This window comes from Benincasa hispida, chromosome 2 (genome assembly GCF_009727055.1).
Source record: "Benincasa hispida cultivar B227 chromosome 2, ASM972705v1, whole genome shotgun sequence".
Classification (NCBI taxonomy): Eukaryota; Viridiplantae; Streptophyta; class Magnoliopsida; order Cucurbitales; family Cucurbitaceae; genus Benincasa; species Benincasa hispida.
Genome location: NC_052350.1, coordinates 28,879,603 through 28,897,203, shown reverse-complemented (window position 1 = coordinate 28,897,203; position 17,601 = coordinate 28,879,603). Strand labels below are relative to the sequence as shown.

The 17,601-nt window shown below is 34.8% G+C and overlaps 3 protein-coding genes across 7 annotated transcripts; all 3 read left to right on the top strand.

Moving 5' to 3' along the window:
• The first annotated feature begins 851 nt into the window (after nucleotides 1–851).
• Nucleotides 852–8,845, top strand: LOC120071826 (cell division cycle protein 27 homolog B). 2 transcript variants are annotated; one of them, XM_039024213.1, is made up of 16 exons: nucleotides 852–1,069; nucleotides 1,831–1,903; nucleotides 2,076–2,185; nucleotides 2,433–2,479; nucleotides 2,737–2,834; nucleotides 3,109–3,413; nucleotides 3,915–4,067; nucleotides 4,168–4,384; nucleotides 5,773–5,996; nucleotides 6,136–6,201; nucleotides 6,608–6,727; nucleotides 7,133–7,209; nucleotides 7,409–7,528; nucleotides 7,658–7,877; nucleotides 7,985–8,266; nucleotides 8,457–8,845. In XM_039024213.1, the coding sequence occupies exons 1-16, from the start codon at nucleotides 965–967 to the stop codon at nucleotides 8,505–8,507; spliced, it is 2,268 nt and encodes a 755-aa protein (XP_038880141.1). In that variant the 5' UTR covers nucleotides 852–964; the 3' UTR covers nucleotides 8,508–8,845. The 2 variants fall into 2 exon arrangements, with proteins under 2 accessions (XP_038880141.1, XP_038880140.1); XM_039024212.1 differs by having other exon boundaries at nucleotides 3,906–4,067.
• Nucleotides 8,846–11,112: 2,267 nt separating this feature from the next.
• On the top strand, nucleotides 11,113–15,371 carry LOC120071500 (pentatricopeptide repeat-containing protein At5g18390, mitochondrial). Of its 4 annotated transcripts, none has more exons than XM_039023819.1 (5): nucleotides 11,113–11,309; nucleotides 11,988–13,617; nucleotides 13,883–13,924; nucleotides 14,197–14,280; nucleotides 15,286–15,371. In XM_039023819.1, exons 1-2 carry the CDS (start codon nucleotides 11,277–11,279, stop codon nucleotides 13,350–13,352), a joined length of 1,398 nt encoding a protein of 465 aa, XP_038879747.1. In that variant the 5' UTR covers nucleotides 11,113–11,276; the 3' UTR covers nucleotides 13,353–13,617; nucleotides 13,883–13,924; nucleotides 14,197–14,280; nucleotides 15,286–15,371. The 4 variants fall into 4 exon arrangements, with proteins under 4 accessions (XP_038879747.1, XP_038879744.1, XP_038879746.1 ...); XM_039023816.1 differs by having other exon boundaries at nucleotides 14,193–14,280; XM_039023818.1 differs by lacking the exon at nucleotides 15,286–15,371 and having other exon boundaries at nucleotides 14,197–14,522.
• On the top strand, nucleotides 13,407–15,704 carry LOC120072033 (40S ribosomal protein S24-1-like). The gene is made up of 5 exons (XM_039024455.1): nucleotides 13,407–13,535; nucleotides 13,883–13,924; nucleotides 14,193–14,363; nucleotides 15,286–15,372; nucleotides 15,441–15,704. The coding sequence occupies exons 1-5, from the start codon at nucleotides 13,407–13,409 to the stop codon at nucleotides 15,480–15,482; spliced, it is 471 nt and encodes a 156-aa protein (XP_038880383.1). The 3' UTR covers nucleotides 15,483–15,704.
• Nucleotides 15,705–17,601: the final 1,897 nt, after the last annotated feature.

Sequence of the window (17,601 nt, the reverse complement as noted above, 5' to 3'; positions counted from 1 at the left end):
CTAGGCTTCCCCTAAGTGTGAGACTTTTTCTCACTGTAATTCAGGTTTCCTCTAAGTGCAATATCAGTAAAGAATGTCTTAGGTTCTCCCTAAGATATAGATTTCTTCAATGTGGAACTCAAGTTTCCCGAGTTGTGAGATTCCTTCTCACTTAAATAGTATGTTTCCTTCTTAGAGCAAAGTCCCCTTTGCTTGATCAGCTTAGTCACCCAAGCTTTGAGAATCTCTTCTCAGTTGTATCACCATACACTATTAGTTGGAAGAATGAAGTATATTTCCACGAAATATGATGCACTCTCCTTCTTGCACACAGCGGAAGAAGTCACAGTTCGGTAGCACACGATTGCTTTTATAAATATAATAGAACGACTAAAAACTCTAAATGGACTAAAAGTCCTTTAAAATCACAACAAAAATTAACCCTACCTTCCATAGTAAACACGTGCCAAAAAAGAAAGAATATCGATAGAAAGGAATAGTAAAAGAAACTATCGATAAGGAAAGAATTGTGCATAGACACATCCTATTTTGAAAACCACCAATATAGAGATAATTCTCCTAACAAGTGAATCGCTTGAATAAATATTGCCAACTACACCAAACTTAACAATATATATATAAAAAATTATATTGAGGCAGAGAGACGTTTAATTTAAAAGAAAAAAAAACATAATGAGAATTATTTATCATTTTCCAAGGGGAAGTGAACGTTGAAGAATGAACTGGACCAGAGCATACGGGCTCCACTCCAGCCCACCGAATCTACACTATCAAATTCATAGCCCTTGGTCACGTGACCCCTATTTTTTGAAATATGAGGTAACACGTGCCATTCCGATTTGAACCTGAGGAGCCCCCACAAAAGGCTCAAAAGCCAGAAACCCCTCTTCTTCTTCTTCTTCTTCTTCTTCTTATTATTATTATTATTTTTCTTCTGCTTCTCTCTCACTGAATCGAAGCGCCAATGGAAACCATACTTGCAGACTGTGTTCATCACAGTCTTCGCCATTTCATGTACCGGAATGCCATTTTCATGTGTGAAAGACTCTGCTCCGAGTTCCCATCTGAGGTTCTACATCTCTTTTTTTTTTTTCTTCTTCAAAATTTCACTAATTCACTCTCGTGTTTAGCTCTTCCCTTGCTTAGAAACGCTAGAATTTTCTAATTCGGGAAATTATGGGGTGGATTCTCGAAATCTGGCTGGGGTTGGGGGGTAGGTCTTTCCGTCTTTACCCATTTTGTTTTTGAGTTTTTTGTGCATTCCGTTTTAGACTAAAGTGGGATGTTTACGCTGCTTGTGCAAATTGGATATGTTGTGCGTCTCATATGTTTGATTTTTGTGTGGTTTGGTTTTACTTACAGCTTCCACCTCATTTTTCCCCCAAAATGTATTTTGTGTTGATATTCGCAGCGTCGATATATGGAAATCTGTTGTTTTTTCGCTTACCAGTTTTTTTTTTTTTAAGATCAAAACTTAGGAAGATGGGCTTTTACAATGAACATTTTGAATTGTAGCTGATAGTAAATCACTGGAACTCTGGTTGAATCTTGTTGGAAAAGAATCGGATATTGAAAGAAAAGTGGAAAACGGGTTTAATGGGGCGACTTAAATGTCTCGACGAACCCCCGAGGGTAATTATAGAGTCTTTAGTTTATGTATGTGAATAATCAAAGATAATCTTTGCTCTCTCTCTCTCTCTCCTGTTTTGATTTTGATTATTATCTCTTGGTATTTTTTTGCTTTATTTCTTCTTCTTCTTCTTCCTTGTTATTTAAGAACTGAAATACTTCCTTTCAACATTTGTATGATTTCTCGTTTTATTTTCACAGACAAATATGCAGTTACTAGCTGGCTGTTTTTTGCAAAACAATCAGGCTTATGCTGCATACCATATATTAAAAGGTAAGCAGGATTAATGTTCAGTTCTGTTTGATCCTTTTTACGAATTAAGGTTTTTATAACTGTAATTATTACCCTTTCAAGCTTTAATGACTTCTCTTTTGAACTTTTATCATTATCCAAGTATTTCTCATCCATGAACTTTTCCCTTTTTTCTCTCCAAACTGATATGAAGGAACGCAAATGGCTCAATCCCGCTACTTGTTTGCAATATCATGCTTTCAGATGGATCTTCTTCATGAGGCAGAGGCTGCATTATGTCCACCCAACGAGCCTGGTGCTGAGGTATTGAAGAATGAATATTTACTGTAATTTCTTTTTCTTACCTTCTTTCTCCTCTTAGAGAGTAAAATTCATTACTGTTATTATGGTCTTTTGTAACATGAATTGTGTGGGATCGGATGCTCAACTATATTTTTTATGATATTTTATTTTTGTTGTCAAGAAAATAATGTCTGTATCTATTGTGTGTGTGTGTCTTTTTTTTTTACTCTTTTTTTTACTTCTTTTTCTTTTCATTTTTTTTTGGCAGATTCCAAATGGTGCAGCAGGTCATTACCTTCTTGGGCTTATTTACAGGTTGCTAATATATTTTTATCTTTGTTTTATTGTGAGCTTTCATGCATTGATTTCCCTTCGCTCGAGACATATTTAGACATAGAGATGGCATATGTTGGCCGTCATTAATGTTTTTTTTTTTTTTTTTCTTCTTCTTCTTCTTCTTCTTCTTCTTGTGTAGGAACTACTTTGCTAGCTAACCAGATTATCTTTTTTCTAATGATGTTATGCTTCAATTTCCCTTCATAACTATTATGTGCTGGATTTTCTCGTTATAGGTACACTGACAGAAGGAGAAGTGCTATTCAACATTTTCAGCAGGCATTATCTCTAGATCCTTTGATGTGGTGTGCTTACGAGGAGCTTTGCGTATTAGGTATATACAAATCTCCAAGTTGTAGGAAATGATCTCTCAGATTATACTGATTTGTTTCAAGTTTGAGTAGATTAGATATGTATAATTGCCTTTCATGATACTTTAGTTGTGCGTATAATTTTTCTATGAGGTACATTGTATGTTATTAAGCTATTTTCTTTTCCTTTTACTAACTGATGACCATTTGTTTGTTGACTAAGGTTTATTTTCCTTTTGCTGGAAACAAATATTTGAGCTGAGGATAAGTCAATTCTTTTGCTGTTAACTATCTTAGGTGCTGCTGAAGATGCATCTTCAGTTTTTGGTGAAGCGGCTGTTCTTTGCATACAGAAGCAGTGTCTGCATAATAGATCCGAAAACTTGCAGACGTTAAGTGATGATCTGAACTCAGCTTCTGCTAGGAATAATAATCCAGATGATGCCCGGACAAGGCAATCAAAACAAGCACAAAGCAATAATTTAAGAGATATTCCTACAAATTATCATGGGGCAGTTAACTTGGGAGGACCTACAAGTCAAATTGCAAATGGCGGTTCAAATATATCATTTTATAACACTCCTTCACCTGTATCTGCACAGGTATGTAAGAATGATTGTAGATCATGTAAGCTATTATTGTAATTTGTGCCTTGGATGTTGATGGTGATTGTTTGCCGAGGTCTATTTGAACAATGCATTAATGAATCTATGGCTTGTTGAGGTGGCAGTTTTTTGTTTCCCTGTTTCCGTTCCTTTCCGTCATCCTCTTACCTAATGTTTAAATGTAGGTTTCTTTATTATTTTGATGTAATAATATACTATGTAGTGTTGGTTTTTCCTTTAGTGTCTTGTTTGGTGTCATAGGATGAAATATGAATATTGGCATATTTGTGAGATGGTATATTGTGGGTAATTTCTGTTTCTATATTAATCTCCAGTTTATCTTTTCTCCCTTGCATATTTATCATTTGGTGTCATAGGATGAATATTGGCATATAGGTGAGCCTGGCAGTATTCAAACTCACCTTTTTCTCATTATCTGTGCTCACCTCCTTTACATCACGGCATGTGACTAATTCCTTCTTTGTTTAGAACTTGCAGTTATCTGCTATTGCTCCTCCACCCTTATGCAGAAATACACAGCAGAATGGATCTAATCTGAACTCGCTTGGTACAGATAGTTCAAGGTCAACTGTTAACTCTATCATACAAGCCCCTCGAAGAAAATTTGTAGATGAAGGGAAATTACGTAAGGTAAAAATTGTTATAGAAAATTTGCTGCAGAATGTCTCTCCCTCTCTGCTGTGTATATATTGAATTTGAATCATATCCATGGTTTTTTTCCTGTCTTCAGATTTCAGGGAGGTTATTCTCTGATTCTGGCCCTCGAAGAAGTAGCAGACTTGCTGGAGAAGCAGGGGCCAACACAAACGCAAGTGCCGCAGGAGCTGCTAATAATGGAGCTATCAACTCTACCAAATATCTTGGTGGTTCCAAGTTGAATTCTATTACATTTCGTTCTATGGCAGGTCGCAAAGGACAGTCCTTTGCAAATGAGAATATTGACGAAGGTACAAATCTTTTTGTCCAACTCTCATCTGCTGTTTGTTCAAATATGCACAATCATTTGTCAGATTGTTTTGTACTCACCTATTGGACAGTAATTTGAATACTGAAATCATTCCGTTATCTTGTAGTGAACTAATTTTGTTTTCGGGGTTTATTTGATGAAACTAAATTCCCACAAATTTAACTTGTTTTAGCTATTAGATTACAGTTTCCTCATGTACTCATACTTTATTTTGATTTAGCAAATCTCTGGCTGTTATTTTGGCCTTTTGGGATAGAGAATGATGACACTTGTGGGGTGCTTAACTTTGGATTGCCTAACCCAGTGCAATGTAGAAGTATTCTTGAATTGTGTTAGGTTAGAGTCAATTTTGTGATTTAAACTATTTTCTAGCAACTCTTTCTAATTTCTTTTTATTCTATATGAAATATTAAATATAAATCAAATAGTAATGGTCATGGGTATTGTGAATGAATAGTAAATATTTTGAACACTTTTTGACTTTTGATTGATATGAGTAGATGATAGCAGGTAGCTAGTACTAGAAAATACTCATCTTGTCAAAATTAGTTTTGCTGCATGGCTCAGAATTTAGTGTTCCCTTACAGAGTTCATGGAAATGATATTATCTTATCTGTATACTTATGTGCTCCAAATCTTTGATATCTAAGGATATTGGTTTTTATTCATCTATTTAATAATTTTGGCATTTACTAATTTTTTTTTAAGAATGCCCAATGTATGAGTCAAATTTAACATTGTGCCTCCACTCCACGAGAAGAGTAATGTGCTTTTTCCCTCGGTAAGAAGCTGAATTTTTATTGAAAAAAATGAATGTATACAAGGGCAAACAAAAAACAAGTCCCCAGTCAAAAAGGTGTCTTAACACTAACTACAAGAAGAACTCAATCCAATGACACTTTTATTGAGAGACATGAAAGAATATACAAGAACGTATGAAAAACAAGTTTGAACATAAGAAGTTCCAGCGTAATGACAAAAAAAGAACTCCAATCAACAAGAACAAGACCTAGCTCGTAATTATAAAAAGGCCTAGTGGCCAAAGTTCATCAAGAGGCATCAAGCCTGGCCACCTCCCAGGTCTGCTCGCCCAACTCTCAAGCTCCCTAAATTTCTATTGTTCATCTCCAGTCTAATACTCCACAAAATAATAAAGAAGCTAGCATGCCATGGAACTTGATAAGAGTTAATGGCTATGACGTATGAAAATATTCATTAAGGACCCACTCGTGTTTTTAGGTATGCTTGTGTGTCAGTTTTCTACCAATAGCATATACTTAACATTGATTGTGAAGTGCTATTACTTACAATTGTATATTCTTGTTCGGTAATGATGGGCATCTTATTTATCTACGACTATTATTTTAGGTATTCAAAATGAGGCTTTTGATGATTCTCGTTCCAATGCCTCATTATCCGTCTCCAGTTCATCACCTTCTAGTGATAATAGAACTCTTGAGCAAGGAGTAACCAAATCAGTTGGAGGAAGTCTCACAAATGATGCTAAAATAATTAATGGCGCATCAGAAATATTAGGCCTCCTGAGAATATTAGGAGAAGGATATAGACTTTCATGCCTGTTCAGATGCCAGGTTTCAATACTAATTGTTGATGAAATAGCTTATGCAAATTGTTCACTGAAAAGATAGCAGAAAAATATTTTGGACTCTAATTGATGAAGTATGCAGTCAACTGTAATGATTATCACAAGACAGCTTCTTGATTGTACAGGATGCCCTGGATGTCTACCATAAACTTCCTTACAAGCATTACAGTACAGGCTGGGTGCTTTCACAGGTACTGTATGCAACTTTCATGATCTCTAGACACAAATGGTCATCTCTGCTTTCCAGATCAAATGGTTGTAGTGCTATTTTCCCACTGTCTAGACAGTTCTTGGTGATTATTTCTGTCGAACAAGGATTTAAACAGTTTGCTTCTTTTCTGCATATAACTGTCAGAAATATAATCTGGCACTTGATTCATTTCGCTTTTGGGCCTATTTGTATAATATTGGTCATCTTTTTCATCCTTATGAAACCTTATACTATCGTATGATTTTCCATATTCTTACTGGCCAATGGTGTCCATTGGATTACATGACCTGTTATTTGTAATAATAATTGGTTTAATCAATTGAGTTGCGAGTTCTGGCTAATGATGATATACCCTCACTGGCTACTTTGGCATGTCTGAGTTGCAGGTTGGAAAAGTGTATTTTGAATTGGTAGATTACTTAGAAGCTGATCGAGCTTTCAGTCTTGCTCGCCATGCTTCACCTCACAGTTTGGAAGGAATGGATGTTTATTCTACAGTTCTTTATGTGAGTTCTTTTTATTGGTATCCTGAACAAATTGTCTCTGCAAACCTGCTAGCATAAGGTTTTAGCTTTAAGGGCTTTGGTGGAGAATAAAAGAGAGAGGCATAAAAACCTTTTTGAGTGGCTGCTCTGATGAAGCCACTGGACCCAAACTGGGGAATTTATGTTTGCTGATCTTGTTTTCTTTGCCGTATTATTTAGAGCACATTTATCTCCTTTTCAATTGTTTTTTTATGTACTTAAAAATTGAAATTTTATTCCTCTAATTTGCTCTTTTAAGTCGTATGAATATGACATATGTGTGTGTGCGTTATGTGCTTACTGCTTGTAGCTCCATAACTGCTTTTCTCTTCCCTTGCATAATGTGGGCAGGGTTCCTTCACTAAATTTCTCCTGATTTTGTTGCAGCATTTAAAGGAAGACATGAAGCTAAGCTACCTGGCTCAAGAATTGATATCAACGGACCGTTTAGCTCCTCAATCTTGGTAGATATGCCAGTTTTTTCATATACATTTTCTACCTTTCTTCCTAAAATTTTCTAGCTTTTGGTAGATGTGCCACTTGGCCCCCCTTGGCTGGGGACCGGGGTGTTAATTGTTGTCCAATTTTTCCAACTACTTGCATTTTATCTTCCATGCAGTAGGAAGTTCGTATAGTTTTTATCTCACATGTGTGGAAATGCAGGTGTGCCATGGGAAACTGCTACAGCTTGCAGAAGGATCATGAAACTGCATTAAAAAATTTCCAGCGTGCTGTCCAACTAAATCCAAGATTTGCTTACGCTCACACCCTCTGTGGACATGAGTATGCACTCTGCCCTTTGTGTCATTTTATCGACTTAGTACTGGAGATTTTCATTAAAGCTGTGGATTTTTGGTGGTCATGTTATTTCAGCTACTTATTTGTTATTGCCAAATCATAATCTTAACTCAGATATGTGGCCTTGGAAGATTTTGAGAATGGTATCAAGAGCTACCAGAGTGCACTACGAGTAGATTCTAGACACTATAACTCCTGGTACGGACTTGGTATGATATATCTTCGACAAGAGAAGTTTGAGTTTGCTGAGCATCACTTCCGAATGGCTTTCCAAATAAATCCTCGTTCTTCAGTTGTAATGTCATATCTTGGTACTTCTTTGCATGCTTTGAAGGTTCGTACATTTGTCTGTCACAGACTCACATTCAGGAGTAATATGGTTGCTTCATGAAAGATAAATTTATTTGAATAACCTGATGAAATTGTTCAATGATGTTTTAGAGGAGTGAGGATGCCATGATGATGATGGAGAAGGCCATCCTTGCAGATAAGAAGAACCCACTTCCTATGTATCAGAAAGCTAACATACTTGTAAGCCTGGAACGTTTCGATGAAGCTTTACAAGTTCTTGAGGAGCTTAAAGAGTATGCCCCTCGAGAAAGCAGCGTGTATGCTTTGATGGGTAAGATCTACAAAAGACGGTACATGCACGAGAAAGCAATGCTTCATTTTGGTCTTGCCTTGGATTTGAAACCATCTGCCGCTGATGTAGCTACCATTAAGGTGATCTTCTTAGATATCCAACTTGTTAAAATCCTTGGATTTTCGCACAAACTCGAGGCATAGGAAACTGGCCCTGAGTTCTTATCTCGTGTTCTGAAGTTTTAAAATCAAACTAGCATCTCTATATACTAAACTATAACTAGAGCTCGAGAGTGCCACCTTCTATTTCTAATCTCTCAATTGTTAACAGGCTGCCATCGAGAAGCTGCATGTACCTGATGAAATAGAAGACAACTTATGAGAATTCTCTTTCTTCCAACGGGAAAAAGGAAATGATGGAGAATACGGTGTATAACTTAATCGACACGCACTTTGATTGGCTGCCTCACGAAGCGAGTTAACTATACAAGCATCATGGGGGATCTGGGGCGCCCGCAATCAAGTCGGCCAATCAACCTAGCACCGGTAAAACCTCAGTTTTGTAGGTGAGTTCACACATTAAGAGTAAACTATGTGAGCAAAAGGTGCAAAAAGATGCCCCATTACTTGTACAAAGGGCTGTAATCGTGTTATAACAAATCAGTAATGTTTGTAACATTAGCCTGCCAATATATTTGATTCACCCATTTGTTGGTATAATTCTGTTCAGAAAATTTTTTCCTTTTGCAATCTCTGATCTATTGGGTAATTGATGTTTATCCGCAAGGAACTATAAAACCTATGACATGGCATCAAACCACCAAAAGAAAGGAGCTGTTTTTAAGTATACAACGTCAAATATTGATTTATTTATTATTATTAAGTTTAAAAATACTTGTGGTTACCTTTAACAATTTAGGAGGTGCTTGGGGGCACTAATTTAAAATGGATCGAGTGAGTTATAATAGTCCATTCCGTGTTTGAGGTGTGTTAGCAAAATGAGGATAGGAGTTATTTTAACTTCTCGTTTTGCTAATATAAAATTATTTATAACTCGATGATTAAAATAAACAATTCTTCCTCTTAATGTTTCAAATGACTGCACTATTTGGTGGCCAACTCCGATGACCACTATGACATCCAACTCTAATGGAAGACCATGTTCGATGTCTAATTTTAGCAATGTTCACCTTCGTTGATGGTGGCCAATTTCGATGACTACCTATGTGACCAACTCCAAGGACTAACTTGGACAATCACTTCGACAACCAGTTCATAGTGATTAATAGTCTTCTTTTTATAATAATTTGACATTTTATAGAAATACTCTGAATGCATAACAAACCAAACGAAACAATTTTGAGAAAATGTAATCAAACAAACGAATGTTTTTATTTTAAATAGTTTTTATAAAAAGGTGTTTAAATGAAAATGACTATGAAAAAGTCATTCTAAAATTGGACTACAAATAATAAGATGCATCTCAAAAAGAATCTTTTACAATAATTTATACATCTTAATTCAATTCATATAGTGTAACAACTTCTTTTACTATTGTGAGCTCTTCCTCGGAAAACATGCTTGACCAACTTTTTTTTTATCTGCTTTTGAATGAAAACCTATCATCATTATTTTTTTTTCTTTTAGAATCATGTATTTAAGTTGACAATATTTTTTGTGTCGGTGACCTATACTTAATAACTATCACCCAAATATAGAAAATTGATTAAATTTTCTTACTTGAATTTTTAATCTAATCTATATTTTATGTTGTACATACCTAAATGACTAAATGTATAGAGATTAATGGTTTGTTTGGTTCAATAAGAGGTGAAAATAGAAAATGATATTTTATCACAATGTTCGGTAAGTTTTAACCCTTAAAATAAGAATATCTTATTCTAAGGCATTTCATATTCCTATTTACGGAGGTTTTTCATAACTACCAAAATAGGTGTGGTTTCTCCATTTCCAATTGTTTCTCTCTCTCTCTTACTTTTTATATTTCCATTTTATTTATTTTTCTTCTTTGTGGAGGTTGGTTAATTTATTTATTTTTTTATAAATATGTTTAAATTAGATTTATAATTGACACATATAGTCAATTTTATTAATAGTGATACTAATATAATAATTTATTCTATTATCATGAATTAATATGAAAAACCATAATCTTTTTAAAAAAAATCTATGAATAACCATAATTATATTTGTTTTAATATCTTTTTATTGGAAATATATATTAACACAATAAATTATTTATTAAAATTATTAATTAGTCTTTAAAAATATTAATTAATTGACTAATAATAAAATAAGTTAATTTTTTCAATTAAACAAACTTGTACACTTGTACTTCTAGTTTTATAATCATAGTTATTATTATTTTTTTAAATTAAAAACATTGTTTGATGATTTAAAATCAATTAGTTTATATCAACTTCTTTTGTATATATATAAGGCTTGTAATTGATGTTAAAAAATTAACTAATTAACTCTTTAATTAACAAAACTACAGAAAAAAGAAAGAAAATAGATATTTAAATTAATTATCAATATTCTTTTAAATGAAAATTGATAATATAAATGTGCAATATAAAAAATTTAATTGATAATAAATATATTAAACTGAAGGGTGAGTGGGTAAATTTAGTTAAATTTTAATGGCTTAAAATTGATTTAATAACTTAATGTAATAAAAATAAATTAACCAACAAAAATTATTTATTGAAATTAATTTTGATTAATTTTATATTTTATAAATACATAAAAAGTATAACACATTCTATTTTCATTATCATACATAAGTAAATAGAGTCATTTTTTACTCTAAACAACTTATTTTTAGACATTGTATTTCTAATTTCTTTCCTAGACATCTATCAAATCTTAAACCAAACCATGGTTAAAACAATAAGTGATCCTTGAATAACGGGCTTAGAAGGAAAGCCCATTACAATATAACCCATCATCGCAACAACGACGGCACTCCTGTGGTTTCATCACTATAACTCAAGGTTTCATCACTATCTCATTCTCTTCTCTTTGCCGAATCTTCGTCTCTTTGCTTTCTTCTACGCTTCACTTCACTTCATCCTATTCGTCACCCACAATAGCGGATAAAGCAGTCACCATACGAACCAGAAAGTTCATGATCAACCGGCTTCTCTCCAGGAAGCAATTCGTGAGTTTCTTTCTTCTCTTTTCTACGTTTTATCAACAACGGAAGATTGGTTTTGAATTGGTTTTGAACTTTGAAGTCTCTCTCGGATTAGTTTCATTGAGGATAAATTCAGTATTCGAACCTCAGATCTCTCCATTACGCATTTCCTTTGTTTTATAAATTTGTATAAAGTATAAGATTCAACAATCCATACTCTAATTAATGAAATCCTGTTGTTTAAGTTTTTTTAGATGATTCCCATTTGACCCCAGTTTTCATATGTAGCCCAATTTAATTCTATAGTTTGATGTTCATTCTCTTTGTCAACATTTACCCCATTCGTATCTGCTAACCTTCTGTAATAACTCGCTGACAATTGTTTATATGTTCTGTGATTTTGTACTTTTTCTTTGAATCTTCTTCACTATGTACAAGTTTTGTGTGAATGGTGGCTGCCTATCTATGATTTCATATCCTACGTATCTGCTAACCTTCTGTTATAACTAGCTGGCGAAAAGAAAAAGCATATTTTATGAACATGCTACACTTTTCTTTTATGCGTAGATGAACTGTATGGGTGTTCGTGTCCTTTTGTACTCTACTGGCTCTACTCTTAAAGCCACAACACCATGACTATAGAGTCCAATACTACCAATTTTTAGCTTTAGTTCTTACTGTTCCTTCTCCGGTTTGATGCAGATTATTGATGTTCTTCACCCAGGAAGACCAAACGTCTCCAAGTACATTTGTCTCATCCGCCATTTCAGTACCTCAAATTCTTCTTGGAATGGTTCCGTTGCCCCTTCCAAAGATGACTATTTTGCCGCGATCCACCATATCTCCCACATTGTCCGCCGAGACTTCTACATGGAGCGCACTCTCAACAAGCTCCGAATCTCCTACCTCAATTCTGAGCTTGTTTTCAGAGTCCTTCGTGCTTGCTCCAACTCTGGTACTGAGTCTTTCCGTTTCTTCAACTGGGCTTGCACTCACAACCCCTCTTACCAACCCACTACCCTTGAATTCGAAGAGCTCGTCAAAACCCTAGCTCGGACCAAGAAGTATGCCACGATGTGGAAAGTTCTTCAACAGATGAAGATGCAGAATCTGAAAATTTCACCGGAAACGATATCGTTCATAATTCAAGAGTATGGTAAGCAGGGCCTCGTCGATAATGCGGTTACCATATTCAATCAATGTTCTAAATCTATTGATTGTCCACAAACAGTTGAGGTGTATAATGCGCTACTTTTTGCGCTTTGTGAGGTTAAGATGTTTCATGGAGCTTATGCGTTGATTAGGAGGATGATTAGAAAAGGGGTAACTCCTGATAAAAAGACTTATGGAACTCTTGTAACTGGATGGTGCTCTGCGGGAAAGATGAGGGAAGCTCAGGAGTTCTTGGAGGAAATGAGCCAGAAGGGGTTCAATCCTCCTTTGCGAGGTCGTGATCTTTTGGTAGAAGGATTGCTGAATGCAGGGTATTTTGAATCTGCTAAGGATATGGTTAGAAAAATGACTAAAGAAGGATCTGTGCCTGATATAGGGACTTTTAATTCTTTGATTGATGTTATATGCAACTCTGGAGAAGTTGATTTTTGCATTAATATTTTTCACGAGGTGTGCAAGTTGGGGCTTTGTCCTGATATAAATACTTACAAGATTTTGATTCCAGCAACTTCAAAAGTAGGTAGGATTGATGAAGCATTCAGGCTTTTGCATTGCTGTATTGAGGATGGACATATACCGTTTCCAAGTCTTTACGGACCAATACTTAAAGGAATGTGTAAAAGGAGTCAGTTTGATGATGCATTTTGCTTTTTCAGTGATATGAAACGTAAGGGGCATCCGCCAAATCGGCCGGTGTACACAATGTTGATAACAATGTGTGGACGTGGAGGGAGATTTGTTGATGCTGCTAATTACTTGATGGAAATGGCTGAATTTGGTTTACCTCCAATTTCAAGGTGCTTTGATATGGTTACAGATGGATTGAAGAACTGTGGGAAGCATGATTTAGCTAAGAAGATCGAGCAGCTTGAAGTTTCTATTCGAGGCATTTGATCTTGTAGTAAAATAATAAGCAAGCACTTTTTGTGCTTGAAGGATGTGGTTGAAATGGATATGAAAAACAACAACTATGGAAGTCGGAAAAAGGACAAACAAAGAATTGTAACTCTTAGGAAATTCCTTTTAATCACTCTTATACATGTGGAGAGAGATCAGAGAGAGGAAGTCACACTTGAGGTTATCAACCAGCGAATTATCAACATTTTCAGATGTACTATATGGATTGCGTAGGATTGTGGCTGAGACTACTGCTCTCTAGGTATCATATACAACTTCTAATGCTTCATTGCTAGTTAGTATCATCTAACTGTTTGCTGCATGATTTGCTTGGTCATCTAAACCTTTCTCGTGAAACTTATATTTCCAATGTGATATTGCCATAAGTGCTTTTTGTGCTGCTATCTATTGAACTATAAACAATTTCCATTGAGTTCTACTCTTAAAGCCACAACACCGTGACTATACAGTCCAATACTTCCAATTTGTAGGCAAGTTCTTACTGTTCGTTTTCTGGTTTGATGCAGATCATTGATGTTCTTCACCCAGGAAGATCAAACGTCTCTAAGGTAAGTCGATTTTACTTACAGTAGTTATTGTGCTTCTGCTTTAGCATAATTGCAGTGCAGCTTGTGGATTGCTTTCATAGTGAATAAATCCAGCAATTTGTCTTACAGCCAAATTTATTACAGTTCATAATTAGATTTTTTTGCTTTCTTTAACGTTTTATGCCAAGCAACAGATACATTGTTGAGTTAAATGGTTTTGAGTTTCGAGTCTGGTTTCATGTTAAATTGTCCGCTCGTGTGATCTCACTTTCGTCTTTTTGACTTGAAGGCAGAACTGAAGGAAAAGTTAGCAAGAATATATGATGTGAAGGATGCAAGTGCAATTGTGGTCTTTAAGTTCGGAACTCACTTTGGAGGTGGAAAATCAACTGGGTCCATTTTGATTTATGATTCTGTTGAAAATGCCAAAAAATATGAGCCCAAGTACAGGCTAATCATGGCAATTTCTTTTCCTTACTAATATTTTATATTTCCATCTTGTGAGTTGTGATTTGGTAGATCTTTACAATGTTATGAATTGATTTTGTACATAAAGGAAAGAATCCTGTTATTGATCCTTCATTCATGTTTATCCTCTGATGGGTGAATGCGTTATTTACACCACTTTTCTCTTTTGTTCCATTGTAGGCTTTTGCCTGCACACATTATATTTGATGAAGTATTCTAATCAGTACTGTTGTTAACTAATGGATTCAATACTTTTTTTTGGAAATAGAAGCATTTCATTGATGAATGAAATAAGATCGAATCCCACACCAATAGATGATTACTCTAAAAGTTTCCAATTAGAGCATAGAAAAGCGGAGTTGAAATGAGAAAAAAAACACTGCTTTGAGCAGTGTGTGTCGAACATGCGTGCTACCCATGTTGAGTTCCGATTTCTGATTTGGCAGGGGACAAATAAATGAAGGGCTGGGGGGTGGTGGTGGGGATATTAGGATGCAATTGGTTCATATGGAGGACTTGTGTAAAGAATGAAGTAACAAGGCAAAAATTGATAATTCTTTTATGAATTGAGGAATATTGCATCATTTGATTTGGAGAAAAAAAAACGAAGATAGAACCCTATAGAAACTAAGCAAAACGGGGGTAGGGGTGGACTTTTGGGTTTCACTTGAATGTATCAAAAGGAGTAATGTGGGAAAATATCATGTATGAGATGCAGGTTTCTTTGTCTGAAATATTTGAGGGACTTCAATTTGCTGTTGCAGGCTGTTTACACTTTATAAGAGTCATTTGATTAAAGGCCATGAATCATTATATCTTTTGCAATTTTGGTTCACTATTTTTCAAAATATTTTTTCTGTATGGATGCAAAAGAGTTGGGTTATTTCTGAAATCAAGTGTTATCTTCTTTACAGAATGGACTTGACACTAAAGTCGAAAAATCAAGGAAGCAAATGAAGGAGAGGAAGAACAGAGCCAAGAAGATACGTGGAGTAAAGAACGTGAGTGAACCCTTCCTTTTCTTGTTTGAGTTTAATATTGGTTGCAATTTCCCCTTTTCGTTTAACAGACAAAGGCCTCAGACGCTGCCAAGGCTGGGAAGAAGAAATGAGTTTACTGCCGTGTTTTCGTGCCTTGGCCTTTTTCTCTATCATATCTTTATTTCATCTCTCTAAATTTAATTCTTAAGGGCCGTTTAGGGGATCAAAATGTGATCAGGATTATTCGGAATCAAACTACGATGTGGTTTCTTGAGATGTAATCAGTATTATTGGAAATCAGATAACGGTGTTTGGAGTGCAGGATTGGATTTGTTGTGTTATTGATCAATGTGTTTGGATTGCATTGTTAGGATTGGGGTGGGTTTGAGTGTAATCTACATCATACTAAATAATCATATGATATAAATCGTAATTTCCTAAATTTTAAAGTACTTTCTAAATAAAAAAATTATCCCACAAATAATAATTTTCTAAATTTTAAAGTACTTTGTAAATAAAAAAATCATCATATATAAATCATAATTTCCTAGACTGTAAAGTACTTTTAAAATCATAATCCCTCCATTGGGTCCACTCATTTGTAGAATACCATATCTACGTTTCCCAATATTGGTTCGTTTTGACTTCCTTTCCCTTCCTTGAATGTCGAATCTGGCCCCATTTCTCGAATTATCAAGTTATGCAAGAGACAAAATGCATGTATTGTCTTGCAATTCATGTCTATTGGGTAGTATGATTTGTCTTGAAGTATAGTCCATTGACCTTTTAACATTCCAAACGTCCTTTCAATCATGTTTCGTGCGAATGAATGTCTCATCATGTTAAAACTTTCTTTGGGATTGGTGGGCAGGTTCCCTCCTCATCAATCGATAAGATGGTATCTCTGTTGTAACGAATTCTCTAGGATTTATACTAGGTTGTTACTACATGTATGCATAAATCTCCACATTTTGGCAAAAACTAACTAAACTCTTTATTAAAAATAAATGATTGAAATTCATTTAACATCATTTTAAAAAAATAGAAATAAATTAAAATATTACTAGAAAACATCATCTAAGCATCCAAAATGCAAAAACTGAAGATTTTCTAAATTCAACCGCTGATTAAGTTTAAAATTATAAAAACATAAAAAAAATGAGCGGGAGCGTTAGATTGGTCTTAGCAGTTTGATCATGGATTTCGCTTGTCATCCGTCGACATGTTCTTACAACTTACTTAAAAAATAAACATAAGAAAGAATGAATATAAAATATTCACTAAGTAACCCCATTATCGGGGTCAGGTTAAGTATCTATATCATCTAGATTCTACTCTTTAGTGGGATGTTCATAACCTCTACTTTCCATAGGATGACTCTAGTGAATAGTTGAATTCGTCCTACTGTAAGTGAGATGTATCCACAGACCTCTGGTGAAGTTTCAAAGGAGATCATCACTTTTGGTGAATCCTGAAGGAAAAACAAACCTCTGGTGAATCCCGAAGGAAACACAAACATATGGTGAAATTCTGAAGGAGATCACCACCTCTGGTGAATATCTACTTATAGGTAGGGGTAACTATCACTATCATAAACATAACATACATCATAAAACATAGTCTTACAAACATGCAAAGTCATAACATCATGTTCAATGTTCATCTAGCAAATCATATAAACAAAATAACTTAATTCATGCTTGTACTCAAAACATGCTTCAAAACACAATTAAGATCAACTCATTTATCCTTATGCATCTCAATGCAAACAGTCTTAGAATCCTCATAATCATTCTTAAATTCATCGCCTGACACAAAGGCAGTTTCAGTAGTAAGATTACTTATCTCAAAATTTGGTCACAAAAATAGTCTATGAAAATAATTTCCTTAAAAATTTTTGTAAGACTTGAATCAACCTTATAACATAAACCACAATTTAATTTAGCAACCAAGGCCCATTGTCAGACCTAAGATTTTGGGCAGTGAGTTCTGATGAAGAGCCGTAAGTCGAAGATTTGAAAGAGATGAGCTTTATTCCCACGTTAAGTATGGTTATCCTATCCCCACAGCTAATGGTAAGTTGTAGCTACAAAGGAGTATATACACCCATAAGAGGTAGTTCAATCCTGGTGTTCATTCAATCCTCCAACATTTAGCTTTGTTAGCACAATATCACTTCTTTCTATCTTTAGTAGTTAAAAGTTGTGCTATGATACCTTATTATCACTGATAGGGAGAAGCTTCTCGGTC